General features: G+C 39.2%; 1 protein-coding gene across 6 annotated transcripts in view; it reads left to right on the top strand.

Moving 5' to 3' along the window:
• Positions 1-2,008: 2,008 nt before the first annotated feature.
• Positions 2,009-23,414, top strand: part of mark3b (MAP/microtubule affinity-regulating kinase 3b) — a 66,888-nt gene continuing 45,482 nt past the window's right edge. For 2 of the 6 annotated variants that reach the window (XM_065256324.2, XM_065256323.2), the window contains exons 1-3: positions 2,013-2,943; positions 14,673-14,864; positions 15,567-15,620. In XM_065256324.2, coding sequence (XP_065112396.1) covers positions 2,893-2,943; positions 14,673-14,864; positions 15,567-15,620 — 297 coding nt within the window. In that variant the 5' untranslated portion in view covers positions 2,013-2,892. Of the gene's footprint in view, positions 2,944-7,961; positions 8,109-14,672; positions 14,865-15,566; positions 15,621-23,414 lie in introns of those variants that run through there. The other 4 variants (XM_065256320.2, XM_065256322.2, XM_065256321.2 and 1 more) reach the window with 4 other exon arrangements.

Raw genomic sequence — 23,414 nt, 5'->3', positions numbered from 1 at the left:
GAGAATCAACAAAGGTGAACTGTTCATTACTGTAAGGCTACTTAGTAAATGTTGGGATGTAATCTAAGTCTAAATTCGTTTTTGTGTAAAATATAAACAGCTCACAGTACAACTAATCCAACACCAATACAAAAGTTTAAAGGAATTAATAAAAAAATATGAATGTCATAAGTCAAGAACAAGTTGAAAAACGCATCTCGCGCTGATCACCGGTGATCGGTAATGCGCAGATTTAGCTCATATCAAACAAGCCTATTAACTTTTGTTATGCTATTTACGTAAGAGATAATATATAGTTAGGCGGTTGTTATATCGAATGTTAGCAACTTTTAATCTTGTTTGTGGTGTTTTAGATATTATGGTTAATGTTGTTTATTTGAAAAATGTAAACATTTAAGTGTTCTATTTATTATTTTATATAATATTTTATTTAAATGTTATTCTATTTACTCTATTTCATTCAAATTATATGTAGGCTGTTGTTTGTGCCTCTTAAACTCTGGTGTCAATTAAAGATGTTTCTTTGATGGTCAGTGAATATAACTTTATCAGTCTTTTTATTCAGCAAGTTCATCAGGGTGTGTTCGTTGCACTGCACTGCTATTCAGTTCAGTCAGTGGTATTATATTTTTCCTGTTAGACATCAAACATGGAACTCAAATCAAGATCTTAAGGGGGCAGTTTCCCTGACAGGAATTAAACTAGACCTAGACTAAAATAAAAGTAGGCTAAGAGCTGTCCAAATTGAAAAAACCTTGCACTGACATATCTTAAAATACACCAGTGCCCTTTGTTTTGCCTCAAAATGCACACAAATAATGTTTTTAGTAAGGCATGTTTGTAAAAATTGGTTATGTTTTCTAATTAAACTAAGGCCGAGTCCTGGCTTAAGATAATCCCTGTCCGGGACCACCCCAAGGTCTTTTTTTGTAGGCTACATGTTGCCACATAACAACGTACTCAGGACCAGCAGCGTAAAAAAGATCATTAACATACAGTATACATAAAATAATTAAAAAACATAATTTAAAAGACAAAATAAAAAATAACATAGTAGATATAATATGTACAGTATAGCTATAAGGTAGTCATTTCTTTTCTTTAGGCCTTACTTCGGTCAAATGGGCCCCCGACCAAATTGTGCTTAGGGCCCCCGAAGGTCTAGGGCCGGCTCTGAAAGGACGTTTATATAATGTACCTGTTTTAAGATCATATCAGTGAATATAAAATGCACTGTAAAATCTGCAATAATATAAACTTAAAAACAAAGGTGTTTGTCTTTTTTAGCCAGGTAATACAAATAAATTGAAATTGATTTTCTATTTAAAGTGATTGAGATGAGCACACATAATGTTTTAGCTGTTCTCAACCACTAGGGGGCATCAGTATGACTTATAATTGTTAAAAATAATATAAAACAAGCAAATAAGGTAAATAAACAACTAAAAAGGAATTCACTTCTTAGTGTTTGATTATGTTTAAACTGAATACACATATTTTTATATAATATACATCTATAAGCTAAATATAAGCAATGTGGATGTGTGTGTTAGCTGCTATGCAGCACAAGAGCCATTTAATTTGAATCATTATTTTATTTTTCTATTCTATTATACTTGGCTTCATGAATGTTGGTTTAAAATAAAGATGAGATGTTTATCAATCCTTTATCAGCTCAAAAAAAAAACACTTGAAAATTTTTATCATAATTTAGACAATAGACAGACATAGGCAATGATTTATCTCATATAATATAGTATCATATATATTATAAATAAAAAATCATAGTAGAAATAGCAGTAAACGATGGCAAAACACAAGAAGCATATTTTCAAAATGTTTAAAATAAATTATATTATGGTTAAACAGGATTAAATATAAAAGGCGAGTTCTTCCATAAAATAAATAACTAAGAACGTTTCGGACAAATAACCTTTCGGTCAAAATCGGGTCTTTGAAGAAGTTTTTTAAATGCTTTTATTATAAGAATTTTTTACACCAGTCTGCAACAGAAAGATACTACACAGCCTTTGTAAACCTACTTTTTTCAAGTGTATCCTATTAACAAAACACAGCGCGTGCGAAATGAATTAATCCACATTCCCACGTCATCGGGGTGGGCGATCTGACCATGAAGCATTTGGGTACCATTGAGTTATTTTGCCTGGTTCCGTGCGACAGGCAGGTCCATCTTTCTCCTTAGTACCCCAGCAACAACAAACAGCGCCGCGCCGTCCAATGAGCTTTTTCAGCCGCCTCTGTCCTCACTTCCTCCGGCTGGGCTGCGCTGCGCTCGGTGCGCTGGGTTTGGCTTGGCAGCATCAGCCAGCAGCACGCAGCCATCTTGGACTCATCTATATCTGGGCTGGCAAAGCCCACAGTTCGGGATGAGAGCGATTTAAACAGCCTGTAGTGATCAAGAAGAGATCGACTGGAGTTCATGTGGGACTTGAATACATGACTTGCGGTTGAAGATTTTTAAAACGCGCGTCAAGACGCAGAGCCGGTTTTACGCGGTCCCCCTCCCCTTTTCCTTGTTTGAAGACTGTGTGCAGTTTCCGAAGGGCCTGTTAACTGTGCTGGAGTTTCACAATTGGCACTTTTTAAAGTTTTGTTTTTCTTCTCCAAAACAATCCAGTTGGCTAAATAGGTTATGACCTGTTGGTTGCCAGATCTTTGTGGAAAGTTGCTCCCCTCGTGCCGCGGGTGACCTGTTGTGCCGTTACGCGTCTGGATAAATGATTGCATTATTCTGGAGGTCTGTGCTGGAATTTGGCATCGCTGTTGATGTTGGTCCATGATCTTCATCAGCTTGTGCACGGCAGCTGTCCACCCTGCGAACTGAGAGGACTTGGACCGCAAGATCCACTTTGGAGATAAAGACACATTAAAATGTCAACCAGAACCCCGTTACCTACTGTCAACGAAAGAGACACAGAGAACGTAAGCATGAAAAGCCATTTTAATTTGTAGATGTTGTGTGTCTCTCTGCACGTGGGTTATTTGTTTATTTATTTATTCTGAAATTTAATTCACTTTTAAACTTTCGAGCATTGGTATTCATATGGTAATCAGGGGGGCTGTGAATGTGCACGTATTTCGCACCATTGTGATGTTTTCTTGTCAGGAAAGACTAGTCAGTTAGTGCAGATGTTTTCTCATCTGTCGCGGTCACAGTTTTTTTCAGAATAAACATAACCACGCGTGACTCTCACGAGCGCTGCTTCACACCTCAAAAGATCTGTCAAGTCACCATCATGCGACTTCCTGTAGTGCAATAATATTGTTTCCACCTAAATGACATTTTCCCACAATAGTATTTCAGTGTAACAGTATGGGCTGGAAATGGCAGAAATTCACTGGGGGAACACTAGTTTGGTGGTGGGGGGTTAGATAGGTGGTTCCCAACCTTTTTCACTTAAAGGCCCCTTAGTTGCCCACAACATTTGAAGGCCCCCCACTCACTCATTTTTCCCAAATAAAATTAACTAGAGTTTGGAATGACTAGACAGATTCGCCAAAGAAATAAGAAACATCTTATTTTAATGCTTGTTTTGTGTAATTTTTAATTACATTGTTTTAGTCATCTTGAGGCCCCCTTGGAAATCGGCTGAGGCCCCCCTGTGGGCCCCGGCCCCCTGGTTGGGAAACACTGGTGCTGCATCCAAAACCGCCTACTTCCATACTATATAGTAGGCGAAAAGCAGTAGGCAAGGGGAATAGTATGTCAAAATACATAGTATTCCAAAAACAGTAGGCGAAAAGTACCCGGATGACCTACTACTTCCATGATGCCCCGGGAGCCGAGTTATGCAACGAAAAATCGCGCCTAGTTTGCCGCTTGAACAGTTTGAATGCATTCGCGCGTGTAGAGCGGACTAGACGCCAGAAGCAAAATCTGCTTCTTGTGGGAGGGGCAAGTGCTATGCGGTTGTCTGTTTGCAAGATGACTTATGTTGATTGTGCATTTATCAAGAGAGTTACCAGTTTGTATTTGGTAACCTTATAAGGGGGAAATAAACGGCGCAGGTCAATAAACGTCACTTGACTCAAAAGTGAAGCGTGTATTACAACTCACCAGGTTGCCCAAAGTCCTCACTGACACTTCAAGCGAGGTCCTTTATATTCCTGTCTCCTCTACAGAAATAAGAACTTGTGTCGTACAGCTCCGGGTGACTGGTTACGGAAAATATCGAGCGTTGGTTGAGTGAGTGACTCCGGGCGGGGCTGCCACCACAGCAGCAAGCAGGCTCCTGATTGGTTAACGCGGCGCGAAATTCCAGCAAAGTTCAAATGTTTCAACTCGGGCGTCAGACGCAAATTCGTGTGAACCGCAAAAAGCACCATTCCGCGCCAAACGCCTCTTCCGCGCCACGGGATCTCCAGACGCGCGTCAACGCGTCTTCACATTGACTTAACATTGAAATCACTCGCGCTTCACGCCTCTACCACGGTTGGTGTAAACGCAGCATAAACCACCAAGTTTTGATGATAACTGAGAGGCTTGTGACTGTCCCATAGACTGCTTTTTTTTTACAATCAAGTCCAGAAAAGAATGAGACATTGCCAAACAGGTCCATGTGCCATCAGTAGTTTTAATGATAAAATTATGAAGCGTCGAGAACACTTTTGTGCGCAAAGAAAACAAAACAAATGATTTTATTCAATAACTTGTTCTCTTCCTTGGTTGTTTAAAGCACGTTTATGAGCAGACTACGGCGAATCCTGCTGACGCACCTGCTGACATAGTTACCAACATTTTTTTCCCTTTTTATTTAAGTCATTATGCTAACACTGTAAACAATTCTTAAGGGCGGGGTGTGTGATTTTTGTAAAACACTTTGGAAAAGGGAGTCAGGCTGACTACCAAAACACACTTGTAGCCAATCAGCAGTAAGGGGCGTGTCTACTTACCGACATCGTTGCGTATGTGTGGGGCGGATCTATCAAAAGAAGGTCCAGATTCTATTTGTTTAGGGGTGTGTTTGTTTAGGTGATTTCAAATAGGACTGTCACAATGATTAAATAATCATCTCACCGCGATTGTTTGACCTCATTGCGAGGATTTCAGATCACCGCAATGATTGCACATTTTTTGAAAAAAACACAAGGGGGAGCTGCAGCACATGTATAAATGAGACTGTATCAGATGGCGCTCATTAACTGACAGTGTAACGCGATGCATTGCAAAGCCATTCAATACAGTGGAAAAACGGCATTTAAAGAAATGCTGCAAAACTTTGATAAGCAGTATTAACTGCCAGGTAAAACTGTACTGGTATAATCAGCTTATTTTGATTGCATTTTGACACTTTATTGTGTTTATTTCTTATGAAGAATTTTCAGTTTTTGAAAGATATATTCATTAAATAATTACTTTGAAATATGTGTTATGTTTATTAATATTTACTGCCAGGTAAACCTTACAAAATATTTAATTTAAATAATCAAAACAATGTGTAAAAATTATTTCATGAACAAACAAAAAAATATGAGAATTAAATGTCAAAGCAATAAAACAGACAATTAATCGTCATAATTGTCAAAGCCCCAAAAGGCAATTAATTGTCATAATCATCACAATTTATTAGGCAATTAACCGTCAGCTAAATTTTATAACCGTGACAGCCCTAATTTCAAATGTCAACATTGACTTTCAGAGATCATGGACCCTGCCTTTAAACAGCCTGTATAAATGCACAAATTACTTATTAATTATTATTGAACTACGGGTGGCACATGGACCTTTTTAGCGATGTCTTCATTCTTTTCGGGGGAAATAAATGTGAAACAAACTGCAGTCTATGGGACAGTCCAAGCCTCTCGGTTTTTATCAAAAATATCAAAAAATGTGTTCTGAAGACAATCGAATGACTTGGTGGTTTAGAACGACACAGTGTTAAGTGGTTTATGATAAAATTGTCACTTTGGGGTCATCCACCTTCCCATTTCCAGCCCTAACTACAGTGATATTATTTAACAGATGTCCACTTTAATGCAGTTTAGCTTTTGTTGTAGTTTTTAAATTTCTGTCTAGAGGTCGACCAATACGTTTTTTTTATGGCCAATACCGATATTAAGAAAGCTGTATGGCCGATATAACACAAATTTTATCACAGTAATATAAGAGACAAACAGAAAATGGGTGACACTTAAAAGCATTAGTTATGCATAACATTTAAAAATATACCCTTTTAAAGCAACACTATGTAGTTTCCATGTAAAAATGACTTACAGCTCCCCCATGTGGTTGAAAAGCGCAACAGTGCCTGGTATCAGACACTCTTCTGCAGGCAGGGGGAGGGGCGGGGCTGTGTTTCCTACCCTCCACCACCACTTTCAGAGTGTGCTTGTAGCAGCTAGGAGGCTGATCAGGTTGCAGCAACAGTACAATTTGTCCAGTTAAAAGTTGTTCTATCACTGAAATAATTTTAGAGACATTATTTAAAGGTCAAAAAACTACATAGTGTTGCTTTAAAGTACTTAAAACATATTTACAAGACATAATTAATGTTGATCTGACATCTTATGGTACTGTTTGATTAATTGTGTTGAACTAGGGGTGGGCGATATGACCAAAATCTTCTATCACGATGGGATTCATTTTATATCATGATAACGGTATGTATCACGGTAGAGTTTTTTATGTTTTGATTAGGTTTTATTGGAATCTTTAATACCATAGAAATGTTCATAATTCTCACAAAAACCTTATTACAAGCATAAAAAAAACTCAAGCTCTCTAAAGATAAACAGTCAATGATAAAGGAATATTAATAAATAATTATGTATGTATGTATGTATATTTTTTTTAATATAAGGTAGAAAAGTGATTTGGTCAAGAGCAGTGAGAGATTTTCTCTTAATGCTGTTTCATAAACATGAGTGACAGACAAGGGCAAAATTAGGTAACTTCCCCTTTAAGACCGGATCCAATATACTGTTACACATGCGTTTTCACTTTTAGCTGTTCACTTTCTCTTAATGGTCGTGTTTATGAGGATACTTGCAAAGACGGGAATTTTGACGCATATATGTGTTTAAGCCCAATAAAGCGGGAAAAATGTGTCTTTTCTATTACAAACATCACATTTTGCAGCAGGCGCAATGATATTATGCAGCGCCTGAAAGTAGTCCCCTTGGTTACTTCAATAGCAGGGGACTATTTTCGGGCAGTGCGTAATATCATTGCGCCTCCTGCAGCCGTGTTACGGCAGCAAAGTTCTTGATTATGCCAGAATGAGATATAGTGTAGACTTATCGGCCTAGAAAATCGCAACTTTCAATTTTCCGTCGGCCTTAGTGCACCATGTAAATTCAGAATAATCAAGTTTTAAATAGGAAAAATTTCTAAACGTTTTGGTTATACTTGAGCACCGTGCTAATGGTCTAATCAGATTCAATGGATTATGCTAAGCTATGCTAAAAGTGGTACCGCCAGATCAGCTGAATGGATTCCAAAACTGTAAAAATCAAATGTTTAACTCTATGGGAGCTGGAAAATGAGCATATTTTCAAAAAAGTGGAGTGTTTCTTTAAGTAATAGAGAAATGTACTGGCCGATTGAAAAAATGTATCGGCCGATGCTGATTATAAAAACAAAAACAAATATCGGCCGATATATCGGTCTCTTCAATATATTGTCCTATCACTATTTCTATTATTTACTTTGTACTCTCCTTGCTTTAAACTTTTATGGAGCACAAAATGAAATGTTGGACAGAATGTTAAAGTGACAGCATCGGTCCTCAAAAGTTGAAAAGTTGTGAAAGGAGATTAAAAAGTTACAGATAAAAAAGTAAGCTTCTACCTGCCTTATTATGCAGTCTCACCACTGGTTAGTCCTTAAGTGACGAAATTCCCCACTGAGGTACCCAGAGAGAGCGATAGAGAGAGAGAAAGCTCCAGTCATTCATTTGCACCCCTCGGACCTCAGACGACAAGTGTCGGAAATGTTTTCACGCTCCACTGAGCTTTGGTTTGTGCCAGGCGATCAATAAGCTGTCAGCATCACAAAAACAGGCAGATTGTTTCTTTCAACGCCATTCACATCGCCAGTGCTAGAAATGAAGGGCTCCCACTCCGTCAAGAGGCACCGCATAACTATAGTAAGTGCTAATTATTCATTCGAATTAGACTGAATCAATTTAGGATGCAGAAATTAGGCTTTTGTTATACGCAAAGCCTCTTGGAGAACAAGTAGATTTGTTGACTGTGGAAGATTTGATTCCAGGTTTTGAGCATTCCTGGCAAATCTGAACTGTGTATATAGTAGTAGGTTTTAAAATGAGCCTAAAAGGCATTAAAACAGACACTAAGACTACATTAGATAGATATTGACTGAATGATGCTTTGAATAAAGCGGTAATCCAAGCCGAACGTCTAGATCTTATCATCACCTCGATTGTTTTTATAGTTGGCTTGTATGTTATGATAAAGAAATATTACTGTGTGCTCTTGCGTGTCCTAGATGAGCTTGTCCTAGAGGAAGAATTTAGGACACAGTCTTTTTAAGGCTCTCTCAGGGTCCTACATAAAATGTGCTTCAGTTAAATAAGCTCTGGAGTTTTAGAGATTTTATGCATTTAGGATTTAAGCTTTTAATGTTTTATAGATCGAAATGAAAACAGTGGCCTGATAAGAGAAAGCATGTCTGGGCTTTACAAAGGTAGTCAATGTTGAGTCAACACCTGCTTTAAAAAAAAAAACACATCAGACTTATTTAATCATCTGGCAGATTTATCAAAATTTTATCTAAATCTCGATTTACTTTATTGTTATTTATCAAATTACTTCGCCAATTGTAGTTGTTGATAATAATACATGCCCTATTACTCGTTTTGGTGATCAAAAATGCTTAGATGAGTCAAGATAAATTATAGGGTGGAAGATATCGGTAACATTTAAAAACTTCACACATTTCAAAGGATATCTCACAGCACTGATATCATTGGCTATGTTTACTTGCACAAAATTCTGTCAATCCGACTGAATTTAATACGACAAAATCATTTAATCTTTAACCTGCAGAACTGATGGAAACAGTTTAAACAGCCGGCCAAATCTAAACTCGAAAAAAGCAGAGGACTTGGCAACTTGGCTACGCTGCGGGCAACATCTCTCATGGAGTTCACGCTTTATCCCTGGATAAAAGTTAAAACTGAGTTGGATAAAGTTGATCTTAAGAAGTTTTCAGATGTAGGGCCCTATTTTAACGATCTGAAACGCAGGTGCGAAGCGCAACGCGCAAGTGAGTTTGTGGGCGGATCTTGGGCGATGTTGCTATTTTCCCGGCGTGAGAAATAACTCTTGCGCCGGGCGCAAATCAATAAGGGGTTGGTCTGAAGTAGGTTCATTATTCATAGGTGTGGTTTGGGCGTAACGTCAAATAAACCAATCAGAACACTATCCAACATTCCCTTTAAACGCAAGGGCACAAGTTCCATGGCGTGTTGCTATTATTATGAGGGATTTACCAGGCGCACGCCAGGAGCGGTTCACAGCCGAGGAGACCGACGTTCTTGTAAGAGCAGTCAAAGACAGAGAAGTTGTTTTGTATGGGGATAGGAGAAACCCGCCCAAATCAGCGTAGGTTAAACAGGCGTGAGAGGAAATAGCCACAGTCTCATCAGCTGGCAGCATCGTTGCGCCAAGCGCTACAATGATGTCAGGAGACGGGGGAATCCCAAGCTTGCCAGCATAAATCGGGCACGCCGTGTAACGGGAGGTGGATCTGCCTCTACACAGGATCTGACGCCAGCAGAGGACATCGCTGCGCCCACCCTCACCGCTGAAAGGGTTTGGGGGCTTTGAAATCATGCCCAAGAAACGCAAGCAAGGTCCAACCCCAAAGTACTCTCACAAATCAAGTTCATATACATTAAGGTTTCTTATGAAAACATTTTAATTATTATTTACATAAAATAAACGCAATACAGCCACACAACAAACTTATGAAAATATTTTAATCGTTATTTGCATGAGAATTTTTTAACGCAGCCACACAATAAATAAAAACTATCAGCACAATGCTCACCACAATGATTTCCCTTATCTCGTGTATTAATATTTTTTAGTGTAACAATTTATGATTTGCAAAAATAACTGTTGCATCTGTGTAGATTAGATGCAAAGTGTATGCGCGTTGTGCACGCTATACATTATGGTCAAGCATGCGCCCTTAAAATAGCATAATGAACAACGCGCAACTCGCCACTGACTGTAAACTTTTTTTTTCTGGTCAGTGGCGCAATTGTTTTTTGAAACCGCAAAATAGCATCAGGGATGGTTTGCGCCGGAACACGCCTCTTTTTTTGCGCTGAACCGCCCAGGGAGCGCAAGTTCATTCCCTAGTTTGCCGACGTGCGTCTGTGGAGGGAAAAACCCGCTGTGCGCCGGTGCAAAATATGAATGATACATGCGTCACTGACAAAGTCAATTGCGCTGGGTGCAAGATAGGGCCCGTACACTGCAAAAAATGATTTTCAAGAAAAAAAATTCTAAACATGTATTTTTGTCTTGTTTTCAGTAAAAATATCTAAAAATTCTTAAATTAAGATGCTTTTTCTTGTTGAACAAAACGACCCAAGAAAATAAGTCTAGTTTTTAGACCAAAAATATCAAATTTACCTGATTTTGTGCATAAAACAAGCAAAAAAATCTGCCAATTGGGTTAGCAAATTTTTCTTGAATTTTGTGTTTAAGAAAAGGTGTAGTAGTTTGAAAGTAGAATCATGTGCTTGCCAATTCAATGAAGTGTTTAGTTTTTTACCAAAAACACACAAAAATCCCAGCAGTTTTCACAAAATTTGAATAAAGCCGCCACAAAATCAGGCACTTTTTGCGGCAGAAATGAAAAAACTTCTAATGGGCACTGACATTTGGGAACTGATATTGAGTCAGTAGTATTAGGAACTTGTTTGTTATGTGTTCCTGTAATTGTCTTCACCATCTTTAATTCCTGTTATCACTACCGCTTGGATATTTGAATAGTAACCATTGATGAACATAGATGATTTTTAGACTCATAGCATGCTGGGACAGAGGTATTATGCCTGCTTCAGCTAATGCTGTCTTTAAAGGGACAGCATTTTTTTTTAAAGACTTTTTTAAGATGTCAAATAAATCTTTGGTGTCCCCAGAGTACGTATGTGAAGTTTTAGCTCAAACTACCATATAGATAAAATATCATGCATGTTAAAACTGCCACTTTGTAGGTGTGAGCAAAAATTTGGTGTTTCTGGGTGTGTCCTTTTAAATGCAAATGAGCTGATTATATTATCCGCTATTATCCCCTTCTGACATCACAAGGGGAGCCAAATTTCAGTGACCTATTTTTTCACATGCTTGCAGAGAATGGTTTACCAAAACTAAGTTGATCTTTATCACATTTTCTAGGTTGATAGAAGCACTGGGGACCCAATTATAGCACTTGATAAAAGCCAGATTTTCATGATATGTCCCCTTTAAAGCAAGGGAATGTACCAAATATTAAGACTCTCAAATACATAAATTTAACTTAAGTGCTAGTAATATAATTTATAATTATTAATAATAGTAATTATTATTAATTAATGTAAAGAAATATCATGTGTGAAGCCTTTTTTCTAGTGGTCTCAAACTTTTAAACCCATGCATACTTTAGATATTTGAAGCCATTCTGGTCTTGGCAGATGTAATACATACTCTGTTACTTTGTGGTAGGATTGCTAAAAGATTATTGATTTTGACCTAAAGCTGAATTTTTAATGGATTGAATGACTATGTGATTCATGATTCATCACTATATGATGCTAAATCCATATTGGCATGATTGTTAGTGCTGCTTCATGAGGGTTTCATGTGTTGATGGTGCTTTTGAACCTTAAAGGCCATACTGAGCATTACATTTTCCACAATTTATATAGTTATAAAACTGAGTCGTCATTGTTAATAATATTTATACTATTTGTCTACACTTGATGATGTTCTTATCCGAATGAAGCATCCTTATAGACTACAAACTTGAGGAATCTTGAAGCACATTTTAACAACCTTTGGTTCCCTTCTCCTGACCAGCGTGAGTCAGGCAACATCTTGTTGATCTGTCTCCCAGATATTTTTAAATCTTCAGCAACGTCATAGTTCATTTCCTACAGCCTTTATTGAGAGATCTTGATTTCACTTTCTCCAGCCGGCATGCGTGCCGCTCTCAGTGTTTCTCGGCATCAGATATTATTATTAAGATATCCGTTTGAGCTTTCGTGAGCTAATTTAAGTTCCTCTGTTCCAGATGGACCTGCATGCTGTTTGAAAGCATGTGATAGATGAGTCTACAGTGTGCAAGCTCATGCTGTCATCTTTGCCTTTTGTTTGCTCAGTGATAGTGACGTGTTGTTTAATAGATTTCTACAACCGTGGGTCCTAATTATCATCAGTCATCCGATACAGTTATGAGTTATTGATGTAGTGAGGTGGCTGGGTGGATTTTTCTCATGAGCGATGACAATCCAGACTTCGTTTAAGATGTTAAAGGGACATTCCACTTTTTTGAAAATATGCTCATTTTCCAGCTCCCCTAAAGTTAAACTTTAGATTTTTACCGTTTTGGAATCCATTCAGCTGATCTCTGGGTCTGGCGGTACCACTTTTTGCATAGCTTAGCATAATCTATTGAATCTGATTAGACCATTAGCATCGCGCTTAAAAATATCTAAAGAGTTTCTATCTGTCAGAAAATTAAAAGTTGCGATTTTTTTTTTTTAGGCCAATATGGGTGGGAACTATACTCTCATCAGGGTTTCCCGCAGCATATTTCAGTTAAGGCAGCCCGCCTAAGCATGGAAACCCTACCGCCATAACTAACAAAAGGCCGTCAAGTTCATCTCGGAGAAAAGCGCGTACGCGCATTTTAATCATGATGCATACGCCGGGCCCTGCCCCTTTGATTGCCACGCCCTTGGCCCCGCCCACCCGCCCAACTCTACCACCTTGACTAACACATTTTCTGCGGGAAACCCTGCTCATTCTGGAGTAATAATCAAGGACTTTACTGCTGTAACATGGCTGCAGGAGGCGCAATGATATTACACACTGCCCAAAAGTAGTCCCCTGCTATTGAAAGTAACCAAGGGGACTATTTTTGGGCAGTGCATTATATCACTACAGCAGCAAAGTCCTTATTTATTACGCCGGAATGAGAGTATAGTTCCCACCCATATCGGCCTAAAAATTGCAACTTTTAATTTTCCGTCAGTCTTAGTACACGATGTAACTACAAAAGAGTCACGTTTTAATAGGAAAAATATTGAAACTGTGAAATTTAAAACATTTACAGGTTCTGCATAAATGAGATGACAAAATAATTTTTGACAATTGGCATTTCGAAACGACTAAAAATCAAAAAGTAAAGCTGCTCTACTTAGCCAAAACGTTATTTACTCATTTTAAACTCTGTGTATGTTTTGATAATCGTTCTGAATCTGATCTCTAACAACATTTCTTCACATAAATGCAATTATTTCAGCTTTTTGCTAAAAAAAACCAATATTTAAGAGAAAAAATATAGGTAGGATAAAATGTTTTTTTTTTTCCGTTTTGTTTATTTATTGTTTGTTTGAAAGCAGAGGGTCTGTTCTTTCATTTGATATATTTGTATGTTAATATATTTTTTGAAGAAAATTTTTCTGGAATGCATTTTGTGAACCTATTGTGAAAATTACAAAAAATGCTAGCAGGCAACTTTTCAAAAAATGGCTGGTGGGGAATGAGTTCCAAAACTTAGCTTAATTAGTAACATAAAAAATAAACTTGCATTTTAAGTGAAAATTTTAAAGTGAAAAAACGTATAAAAATTACTTCAATTAGAAACACCTAAAATATTTCAACATTTACAACTTAAAACTTAACTTAGAGTGAATTTATAGCCGTTACAATTAAATTATATATATATATTTTTTTAATTTCCAGCTTTAACTTTTTTACAGTGTAGGCGGACTATAAGCGGTGATTTCACTGCCTGCAAGGAACCTGACAAATATCCAGATTCCATGTAAGCAGTTTTACTTGTAGCCGGTTAATTGATTTGCCTTAAAACAGGTTTCTATAATAAGCTGATTTTCGATAGATAATCACTAATTTTGTGCATGTCCACCTCTAAAAACTTAACATTCTTATAAATTCTAAGACAGCTACAGAAAGGATAGGTTTTGTCCATTTCGGCAAAGGCCCAGGTACCTGAGTGAGCACCAAATTATGACAGTCAAAAAGACTTTGTCATATCAATTCAATGAATAAATTTATTTTGTAAAGCACAACGCTCTATTTGAAAGGATTCAGCTCTTGTATTTTTGCTTGAAAGAGGAAGTCGAAGCAGAAATCCGGGAAACATTTTGGGCAGATTACACGATTCACGTGTCTCCCTCCCTGGAGCACAAACAGATGAGACCTATAACGCTTTGACTGGCACAGTTCACTGAACTATATCCTTGTATGCAGGAAATGAAGAGATGTCCCCGGTGAAGCTCACATTTGAGGGTCGCCGGGTTCAAAAATCTTTATTTATTCGGACAGCATTTGACATTCCCTGTTTTTATTTGCCTGGCACGCCACCATAACAGTGCCACTTTTCATTCTCAAAAGTGATTTTTGAACATCACAATTTAAATGTACCCCCTTTGTTCTTGTTTCTACAGCACACATCACATACAGATGGGCGAAATGAAGTATCGTCCCGTCCCGGGCGGTCAGGTGCCCGGTGCCGAAACTCCATCGCCTCCTGTGCCGACGAACAGCCGCACGTCGGCAACTATCGGCTGCTCAAAACCATCGGCAAGGGCAACTTTGCCAAGGTCAAACTGGCACGACACATTCTCACAGGACGAGAGGTGAGCTTTAGTGGAAAACATTTAGTTCATTACAACAAATCCATATTATTGAGTTATTGAAGAGGTTTCTCACCACGGGTCAGAAGCAAAAGTTAAAGGCGGGGTGGATGATTTTTGAAAAACACTTTGGAAAAGACGAGTTTTAGGCCGAGTACCAAAACACACTTGTAGCCAATCAGTAAGAGGCGTGTCTACTAACCAACATCGCTTCCTGGGTTGCGTATGTGTGGGGCGGGTCTATCAAAAGAAGGTCCAGATTCTATTGGGTTGGGGTGTGTTTCTTTAGGTGATCTCAAATATCAACATTTGCTTTCAGAGATCTTGCACCCCGCCTTTAAGACATTTTTTCATACTGTGGAGATAATTTTTGCATGTTGACAACATTTGTATGATTCAGCATATTTTCCACTTATCAATGTGATAAAAATCTCATTCTCATTACTTTAACGCAGTACAAGTATCGCTTTATGACTCAAATAAGCAAATTTAATCGAATGCAACAGATACAGAGCATTACAGTTCTGAGAATTGTGGTGAGAATGACCCAGATATATTTTTGTTCGGGATGTTCCCTCTCCCTCTTTCTCTCTCTGTCTCTCTCTTCATCATCACACTGATGGTCTTTTACTGGCTTTGTGCCGGACCCCAATAACTGGATTCCAGGCAGTAAAATTTGTTTTTTCTCTTCTCTTTTTCCTGCAGGTGGCCATAAAAATAATTGATAAGACACAACTTAATCCTACCAGCCTTCAGAAGGTAAACATTTTAGGATTGCTACTGAGCTATAAAAACTCTGTGCACCTCCGTTCTTTACCTCCCGTGTGCTTTACTATCCCTCTTTCAGCAGTTTACAGATAAGGGCATGCAATCCACAATACTCTGAGTAAAGCTTTTATTTTCACTGCTAGAAAATTAAACATTAACCAGATTTGTGGCGAGTGTTGCTCTGCTTTTTAGCTTACCTGGGTCTGTTCACTTTTGACAAATAGGTTTTTCATAGATTTTTTTTATGGAAAGTTTGTAATTTTAGCACCATTGCACAGAATTGCAAAAATAATTTCCCTCAAATGCTTCACAGTTCAGCTTTTGGTAGCAAACAGGTACCCACGCCAGTGGTCGAGCCAATGTTACTTTTTCATATAGGTTGGGATAAAGAGGGCAATGTTTTGGTAGCAGCCGTCTTCACATTAAGCTGGTATTGAAGAAAGTATTTACACATTAAATATGAATTGCATCCCTCGGCTTTAGTTGTCAGTTTGAGCTAACATTACATTCATGCATTTGGCTGATGCTTTTATCCAAAGCGACTTTTCTTGGGAACAACACATTTAATTGCACCATCACAAATGCAAACCGAAAGGATCAAAGGGAACGAGTTGCACCCTCAGTGGACTCGAATTTCAGAAGTTGCTTATAATAGCCGGAGGAGGGAAATCAGCATGAACAGTTTGAATAATAACTTTACATATACCAGAGGACTTAGATGAGCCATTGAAGGTTTGCTCAGCGTGAGTCCCCTAAAGTTTGTTGCATGTGAGCCGCATTTATGTTCGTTCTCCCTCGTCTGTTTTTTGGATGGACCGTATAGATCACATTGTCACATTGAGGCCAATGTGAGGTGTTGATGTTCTCTGCCATTGACTGTCCTTTCCACTTTAATTAGCCGCCACTTGTTTTTCCAGGTCATTGATTTTGGCTGTTTTCCATTTGCAAGCCGATTGAGATTTCGTGGCTCAGGTTGTGTCTCGAGAGGGGGGTATGATCAGTTTGGGCATGAGGGCGAAGACCAGGACTGAGTCTGATGCCTGGTCCACTAAAAGCTTGAGACTGAATGTTGTGATTGTCTGCTAATAAAGAAAATATTGTAAAAAAAGTAGTATGTGCCTTAGTAGATTTAAAGGGACAATCCACTTTTTTTGAAAATATGCAAATTTTTCAGCTCCCGTAGAGTTAAACATTAGATTTTTATCATTTTGGAATCCATTCATCCATTCGGGTCTCGTGTACTTTTAGCATAGCTTAGCAAAATCTATTGAATCTGATTAGACCATTAGCATTGCGCTAAAATATAACCAAAGAGTTTGGATATTTTTCCTATTTAAAACTTCATAGCCCAAACTTGACTTGAAAATAGTCCCCTGCCATTGAAAGTTACTAAGGGGACTATTTTCAGCTGCAGCGTAATATCACTTCGCCTGCTGCAGCCATGTTAAGGCAGCAAAGTCCTTGATTATAACGCCAGAATAAGAGTATAGTCCTTGCCATATCTGCCTAGAAAATCGCAACTTTTAATTTTCTGACGGTCTAAGTGCATGAAATAACTACAGAAGAGTCAAGTTTTAAATAGGAAAAATATTGAAACTCTTTGGTTATTTTTTAGCGCAATGCTAATGGTCTAATCAGTTTTAATGGATTATGCTAAGCTATGCTAAAAGTGCTACTGCCAGACCCGGAGATCAGCTGAATATATTCAAAAATGGTAAAAATCAAATGTTTATCTCTAGGGGAGCTGAAAAATGAGCATATTTTCAAAAATAGTGGAGTGTCCCTTTAACAAAATTAAATTTTTGTTAAAATAACATAAAAATGAGAGTTTCTGAGTAAATTCAACTAATGATGGGCTAAAGGATTGTTGGATATCAGTAGCCCAATGGATACGAAGGTAGTGTGTGAATGCAAGTTGCAGGTTTAATCCAACTATACTGTGGGTATGAATACAACAAAAACTGTTGTCAAAATGCAAGTGCTTAGAGATTTTCTTCGAATATGCAGCATAAAACATCTGCACTCCTCCTCGTGTACCTGCTTTAGGGACCGGGGTTTCTCAACCGAAACTGGGTCACGGATTGTTGGATAGAGTCGTGAGACCTCCAAAGTAATAAAGACAAATAACCCGATAAAGAAACTGGCTTGCAGTAGAATTGAAGTAAAGAAATAACCTTTTTTCAAATTGCCAAGGCTGAAGAAACAGCAAGGTTTGCCCAAGGCATACCAATCTGAAAAGTCTTTTGTTAAAAAAAACAAGTATACCAATAAAACATTAATCTACATTGTTTATTAGTCTATTTGGCAAAAACAAGCTTTAAAACAAACAGATGACACTGAAAAGACGGCAAAACCAGAAAGAAATCATAATGAATCACTCCAAAGGCGAAGCATAACGTTCCTCGCTTTAGATTACTCGCGGGATTTAACTTTACGTCATGCAAATTTTTTCGCATGTGAGAATATTTTCAAGTTGTGCAATTATGCCACCTAATTTGCATCATTCGTATCGCCCATTACAAATTTGCGTCTATTCGCGTCTTTGCATTAACTTCGTATTAGTGCTGGGGAAAGATTAATCGCGATTAATCGCATACAAAAAAAGTGATTTTTGGCATATTATACAGTAGGAGTGTGTAATTATTATGTGTATATAAATACACACACATTCATGTATATGTTTAAGAAACATTTACATATTTATATTTTTATATATTCTATATTATATATAAATAAATAAAAATATATATTAATAAAACTATTCTGAAATCAATATATGGATGTGTGTGTGGTTGAATATGCATAATAATTACACACAGCACAAACTCATATATTATGCAAAAAAATCACTTTTATTTCGTAAGCGATTAATCGCGATTAATCTTTGCCCAACACTACTTCATATAAAATCTACTCATGCAAAATAGTTAAATTCGCTTCTGGTGTGTACACCCCATTACAGTTAATAATTGAATAAACTCAGATTTTGTTCCAGATGACTTTAGATGCTGAAACATTACGGATCAATGAACGGATTGACCTACAAACCAAATGTAATACATTGTTTTTCCATCATAATCCTAATGACTATTTCAGCATGGACATAATTAAACGTCTATTAAATAAAATCTTCCTTTATAGGATTGCCACATATTTTTTTCTCCTGAGCTTTGTTAAACAAGCATTTTATAGCAGTAATACAAATAGATTTAAAGCCACAAGATTGACTCTATCAAAGCAAACAAAAGCAAGCGTTTGTAATGCAGCCATCCCGTTTGCATATGATTTTCACTATTTAAATACAGTGATTTTATTGACAGTCACAGTGCAATGTAAAGAAAGCTAATGATAGTGGATTAATACTGAGTCAGATTTAAAGTTTCAAATAACATACAACGCTTTGTTGTTAACCTTCATTTCTAAATCTGGCATTTCACTACACATCTTGGGTCCTCTTTCAAACAGTGACCACTTCTGTGCTTTTCTTGCTTCTTACAATGATGTTATTTTATTTGCTTGTTTTCAACTCTGACAGTGGGCACAGAGTCTCTATGTCCATGTTTAAAATTAACCTCCTTTATATATGCGTGAGTATGAAAATCAAATGTGTCTTCTTGTCAAGGTTGAGTGCATGAATGCACACAGATTATTCAGCATTTGAAAGCAGCAGCGCAGAAGCGTTGACGTCATTGTTGCGTGTAGGCGCATGTGGGTGTTGATGTACAGTAAGAGAGAATTTCATTTCAATCCCTGATGATTATCCTTGGAAACTAGAGCTTTTTTACTAGAGAATGAGAAACATCCGGGATCAGGGCGATTGAAGATGATGAGTCATGGTTTCTTTTTTGAGAAAATGTCTTAAAGGAAATCTCCCTATGATTATTTACTCACCCTCTTGCAAATCCCAAACTGACTGACTTTCTTTTATAGACTGCAAGAAATGTAATTACAGGTTTTAAACAACATAAGGGTTTGTGAATAATGACTAGATGTTCAATTATATTTATTGGTCCTTGATCACAACACTTGTTTTAGTCTTGTTTTAGGTCTACAGGTGCTTTTGCACATACTATAGAGGTCCGGACTTCACGTGATCCATTCTGTTTACGCCACCATACTGGCAGGCAAGGACAGCCAGGAGCGAATATGAAATGAATGGTGCCAGCATGAGTTTCATGGCAACAGAAATCACTGTTCACTTTAATTCAAAAGATATAGCGGTTTGGCATACAAGGCATTTGGGGCCGAGGCGATTCGGTGATGCGGTGGCCGAGGCGTTTCAGCCATTCGGCAATGGTCTACAGATGCTTTTGCACCTACCATAGAGGAGAGGTGGGAGCGAATATGAATAGTGCCAGCAGGAGTTTCATGGCAACAGAGTTCACTGCGCACATTAATTAAAAAAATATAGCAATTCGGCAACTGAATTGATTTGGCGATTAAACAACAGGAGCGTTTCTGCGGTCGAGGCGTTTTGACAGCCGAGACGATTTGAAGCAGTTCGGCTGCCAAGGCGGTTCGGTGATTCAGGGGATGAGGCGGTTTAGCGGCCAAGGCATTTAGAAGTGGTTTGCTGCCAAGGCGGTTCAGGGGACGAGGAGCTCCGGCGATTCGGGGGACGAGGCAGTTCGGGGGATGAGGAGGTTAGGGGATAGGGCGGTTGGGTGATTCGGGGGAAGAGGACGATCTGGGGACGAGAATGTTCGGGCACGATGGCGGTTCAGCAATTCGGAGGACCATGCAGATCGGCGATTCTGGGGACAAGGGGGTTCGGTGATTCGAGTGACGAGGCGGTTCGGCGATTTCGGGGGACAAGGTGATTGGGCGGAAAAGGCGGTTCGGCGATTCGGGGGGTGAGGTGGTTCGGCGATTCGGGGGGTGAGGCAATTCGGGGGACGAGGCGGTGCGGCAATTTCGGGGACGAGGCAGTTAGAAGCAGTTTGCCGGCCAAGGCGATTCTGCGATTTGGGGGGCGAGGCGATTTGGGGACGAGGAGATTCGGGGGACGAGGAGGTTTGGCGATTCGGGGGATGAGGTGGTTTCGGGGGATGAGGAGGTTCGGGGGATAAGGCGGTTTGGGTGATTCATGGGGAAGAGGAGGATCTGGGGACAAGGAGGTTCGGGGGATGATGCAGATCTGTGATTCGGGGGACAAGGCGGTTCGGTGATTCGAGGGACGAGGCGGTTCAGTGATTTGGGGGACGAGGCAGTTAGAAGCGGTTCGGCGGCCAAGGCGGTTCTGTGATTCGGGGGACGAGGCGATTCGGGGGGCGAGGTGGTTCAACGATTCGGGGTGCGAGGCGATTTGGGGGACGGGGCAGTTAGAAGCAGTTTGGCGGCCAAGGCGGTTCTGCGATTTGGGGGGCAAGGCGATTTGGGGACGAGGAGATTCGGGGGACGAGGCGATTCAGGGGACGAGGAGGTTCGGCGATTCGGGGGACGAGGCGGTTCGGGGGATGAGGAGGTTCGGGGGATAAGGCGGTTGGGTGATTCGGGGGAAGAGGAGGATCTGGGGACGAGGAGGTTCGGGGGACGATGGTGGTTCAGCGATTCGTGGGACGATGCAGATCTGTGATTCGGGGAACAAGGCGGTTCGGTGATTCGGGGGGCAAGGTGGTTCGGCGATTCGGGGTGCGAGGCGGTTCGGCGATTTGGGGGATGAGGCGGTTCGGCGATTCGGGGGGGGGGGAGGTGGTTCGACGATTCGGGGGGCCGAGGTGGTTCGGTGATTCGGGGTGCGAGGCGATTCGGGGGACGAGGCGGTTCGGCGATTCGGGGGACGAGGCGGTTCGGCGATTCGGGGGACGAGGCGGTTCGGCGATTCGGGGGATGAGGCGGTTCGGCGATTCGGGGGACGAGGCGGTTCGGCGATTCGGGGGACGAGGCGGTTCGGCGATTCGGGGGACGAGGCGGTTCGGCGATTCGGGGGACGAAGCCTTCTGCGATTTTAGATAGAAACCAGTGTAGAGTAAGAGGAGCACATGATTTATAAATGCAGCAGACATGTTGACAGTATGAAGGCAAGGAAGTGTCAGAGAAAGATGCTTTTATTAATATTTTTATATTTAATTAACGGGCTCTGCAAGTGCAACTATTTAAAATTTTGGCTAGTGAAGAGTTAATATAACTTGACTTGAATATTAAACAAGTTGAATTTGCTTACTTAATTTGATAAATTAAATGAACAAAAACATTCGACATTTGTTGATATAACTTCAAATCATAAAATGTTTTCAGTTGCTCAACGGCGCATCCCTATGTGTGTGGTCGTAAGGACAGGACAGGTGCCTAGGGGTGTTTACCAAAGTACAGTCACTGGGCAAAATCATTTTCAGGAGAATTAGAGCGATTTTGCAACAAGAATGTTTACAAGGCAACAAAACCTCCACAGTCTGGAAACGTTTGTGAGGTGAGCCTGTCCTCTTGCTGGCAATGACCTCATATGATGCTCACTGCATCCAGAAAGCGTTACGATCGGTGCCGCCATCATAAACAGTTGGGTTCACCTAGAACCAAATGCCATTACATTGTCTATAAGAACGTTAATGGGTACATTAACCACACAAATTCACTGTATATGTTATCAAACTATGCTAGTACCATCATTCAAGTCTTTTAAACATCAAAATAAGGTAAACAGATTTGGTGCGTTGTCTGTATCCAGAGTAATACGATTGAGATTAGTAAAATTAGTGAAATTCAGATTATGACTTTGTGCATGCATGTCAATCAAAGAAAGTGGTTATGTGGAGCTAAATTTTAAAGCTAAAGTGTGAAATTGTTGTCTGTATAAACCTGAGATTGGAGAAGTACTTTCACTTCAAACGTCATCTTTAGAACATGTCAAGTAATTAAAAATTAACAGGAAAATCCGGGTAAAGACAAGACTTTATTTTTACTAATCCAGACATGTAAATTTTTAAGTGGCAACTTCCAGCGTTCTCAACGTTTGCCAACTGCTGAATTTCCTTTTCCTGTTTTTATTCCATCCAACTGATTTGTTTTGGCTTTTCCACCATGCCTGCATTTATTGGTACCATTTAGAAATTGTGCATTTTATTGAAGTTATTCGTCACCCTGGTTCACCATCACCATGTGCGCTTAAATACTTGTATCACAGAAATATTTCTGAGATGAAGTTTAATCCTCTGAGTGTGTGAGGGATATGCTACAGTCATATTAGGACAAACTCTTTCTGGTCCACATAAACACACAGAGACGGCCCGAATACATTTTAAGCAGCATGCCCCTAATGCATTTATTTAATCATCTGGTTTACCACAGATTGAAACAAAAGGGGGCAAAGGTGTGAGAATAAGCCACATCCTCTTAGAAAAGATGTTTAGCACCACCCAGATGGTCCGGAGGCTTCCTCTCCTCTTTCATCCGTTTGTTTTTTGTTCTGTTTGTGAGTCATAATGGAAAATCACCCACCCTGCGAAAAGTAGAAAAGTTTTATTTGATGTCAGACCTTACAAGTCAAAAAATCACATATCTCTTTAATATTTCAATTATTTCTCCTAGACATCAGTGAGAGTACTGTGGAGGGCATCTCGGATATTAAACTGTAAAAAAGACCCAGAAATCTCACAAACATGTCTCTTTTTTAATGTCAGAAACTAGGCAGATGTGCCAAGTCAATGTTATTCAAGTTTTCAAAATTTTTACACAAATATTTACCTATACAAATATACATTAATCTTACAGTTCCATACTCAGTGTATTTTAGCAATAGTCTCATTTTGTTTTATTTGTCATAAACAGTGTAGGAGTAGTTGATATTTA

The sequence above is a fragment of the Paramisgurnus dabryanus genome, chromosome 12 (assembly GCF_030506205.2).
Source record: "Paramisgurnus dabryanus chromosome 12, PD_genome_1.1, whole genome shotgun sequence".
Classification (NCBI taxonomy): Eukaryota; Metazoa; Chordata; class Actinopteri; order Cypriniformes; family Cobitidae; genus Paramisgurnus; species Paramisgurnus dabryanus.
The sequence above is the reverse complement of the archived record's forward strand: the minus strand, read 5'-3'. Positions and strand labels throughout refer to the sequence as shown.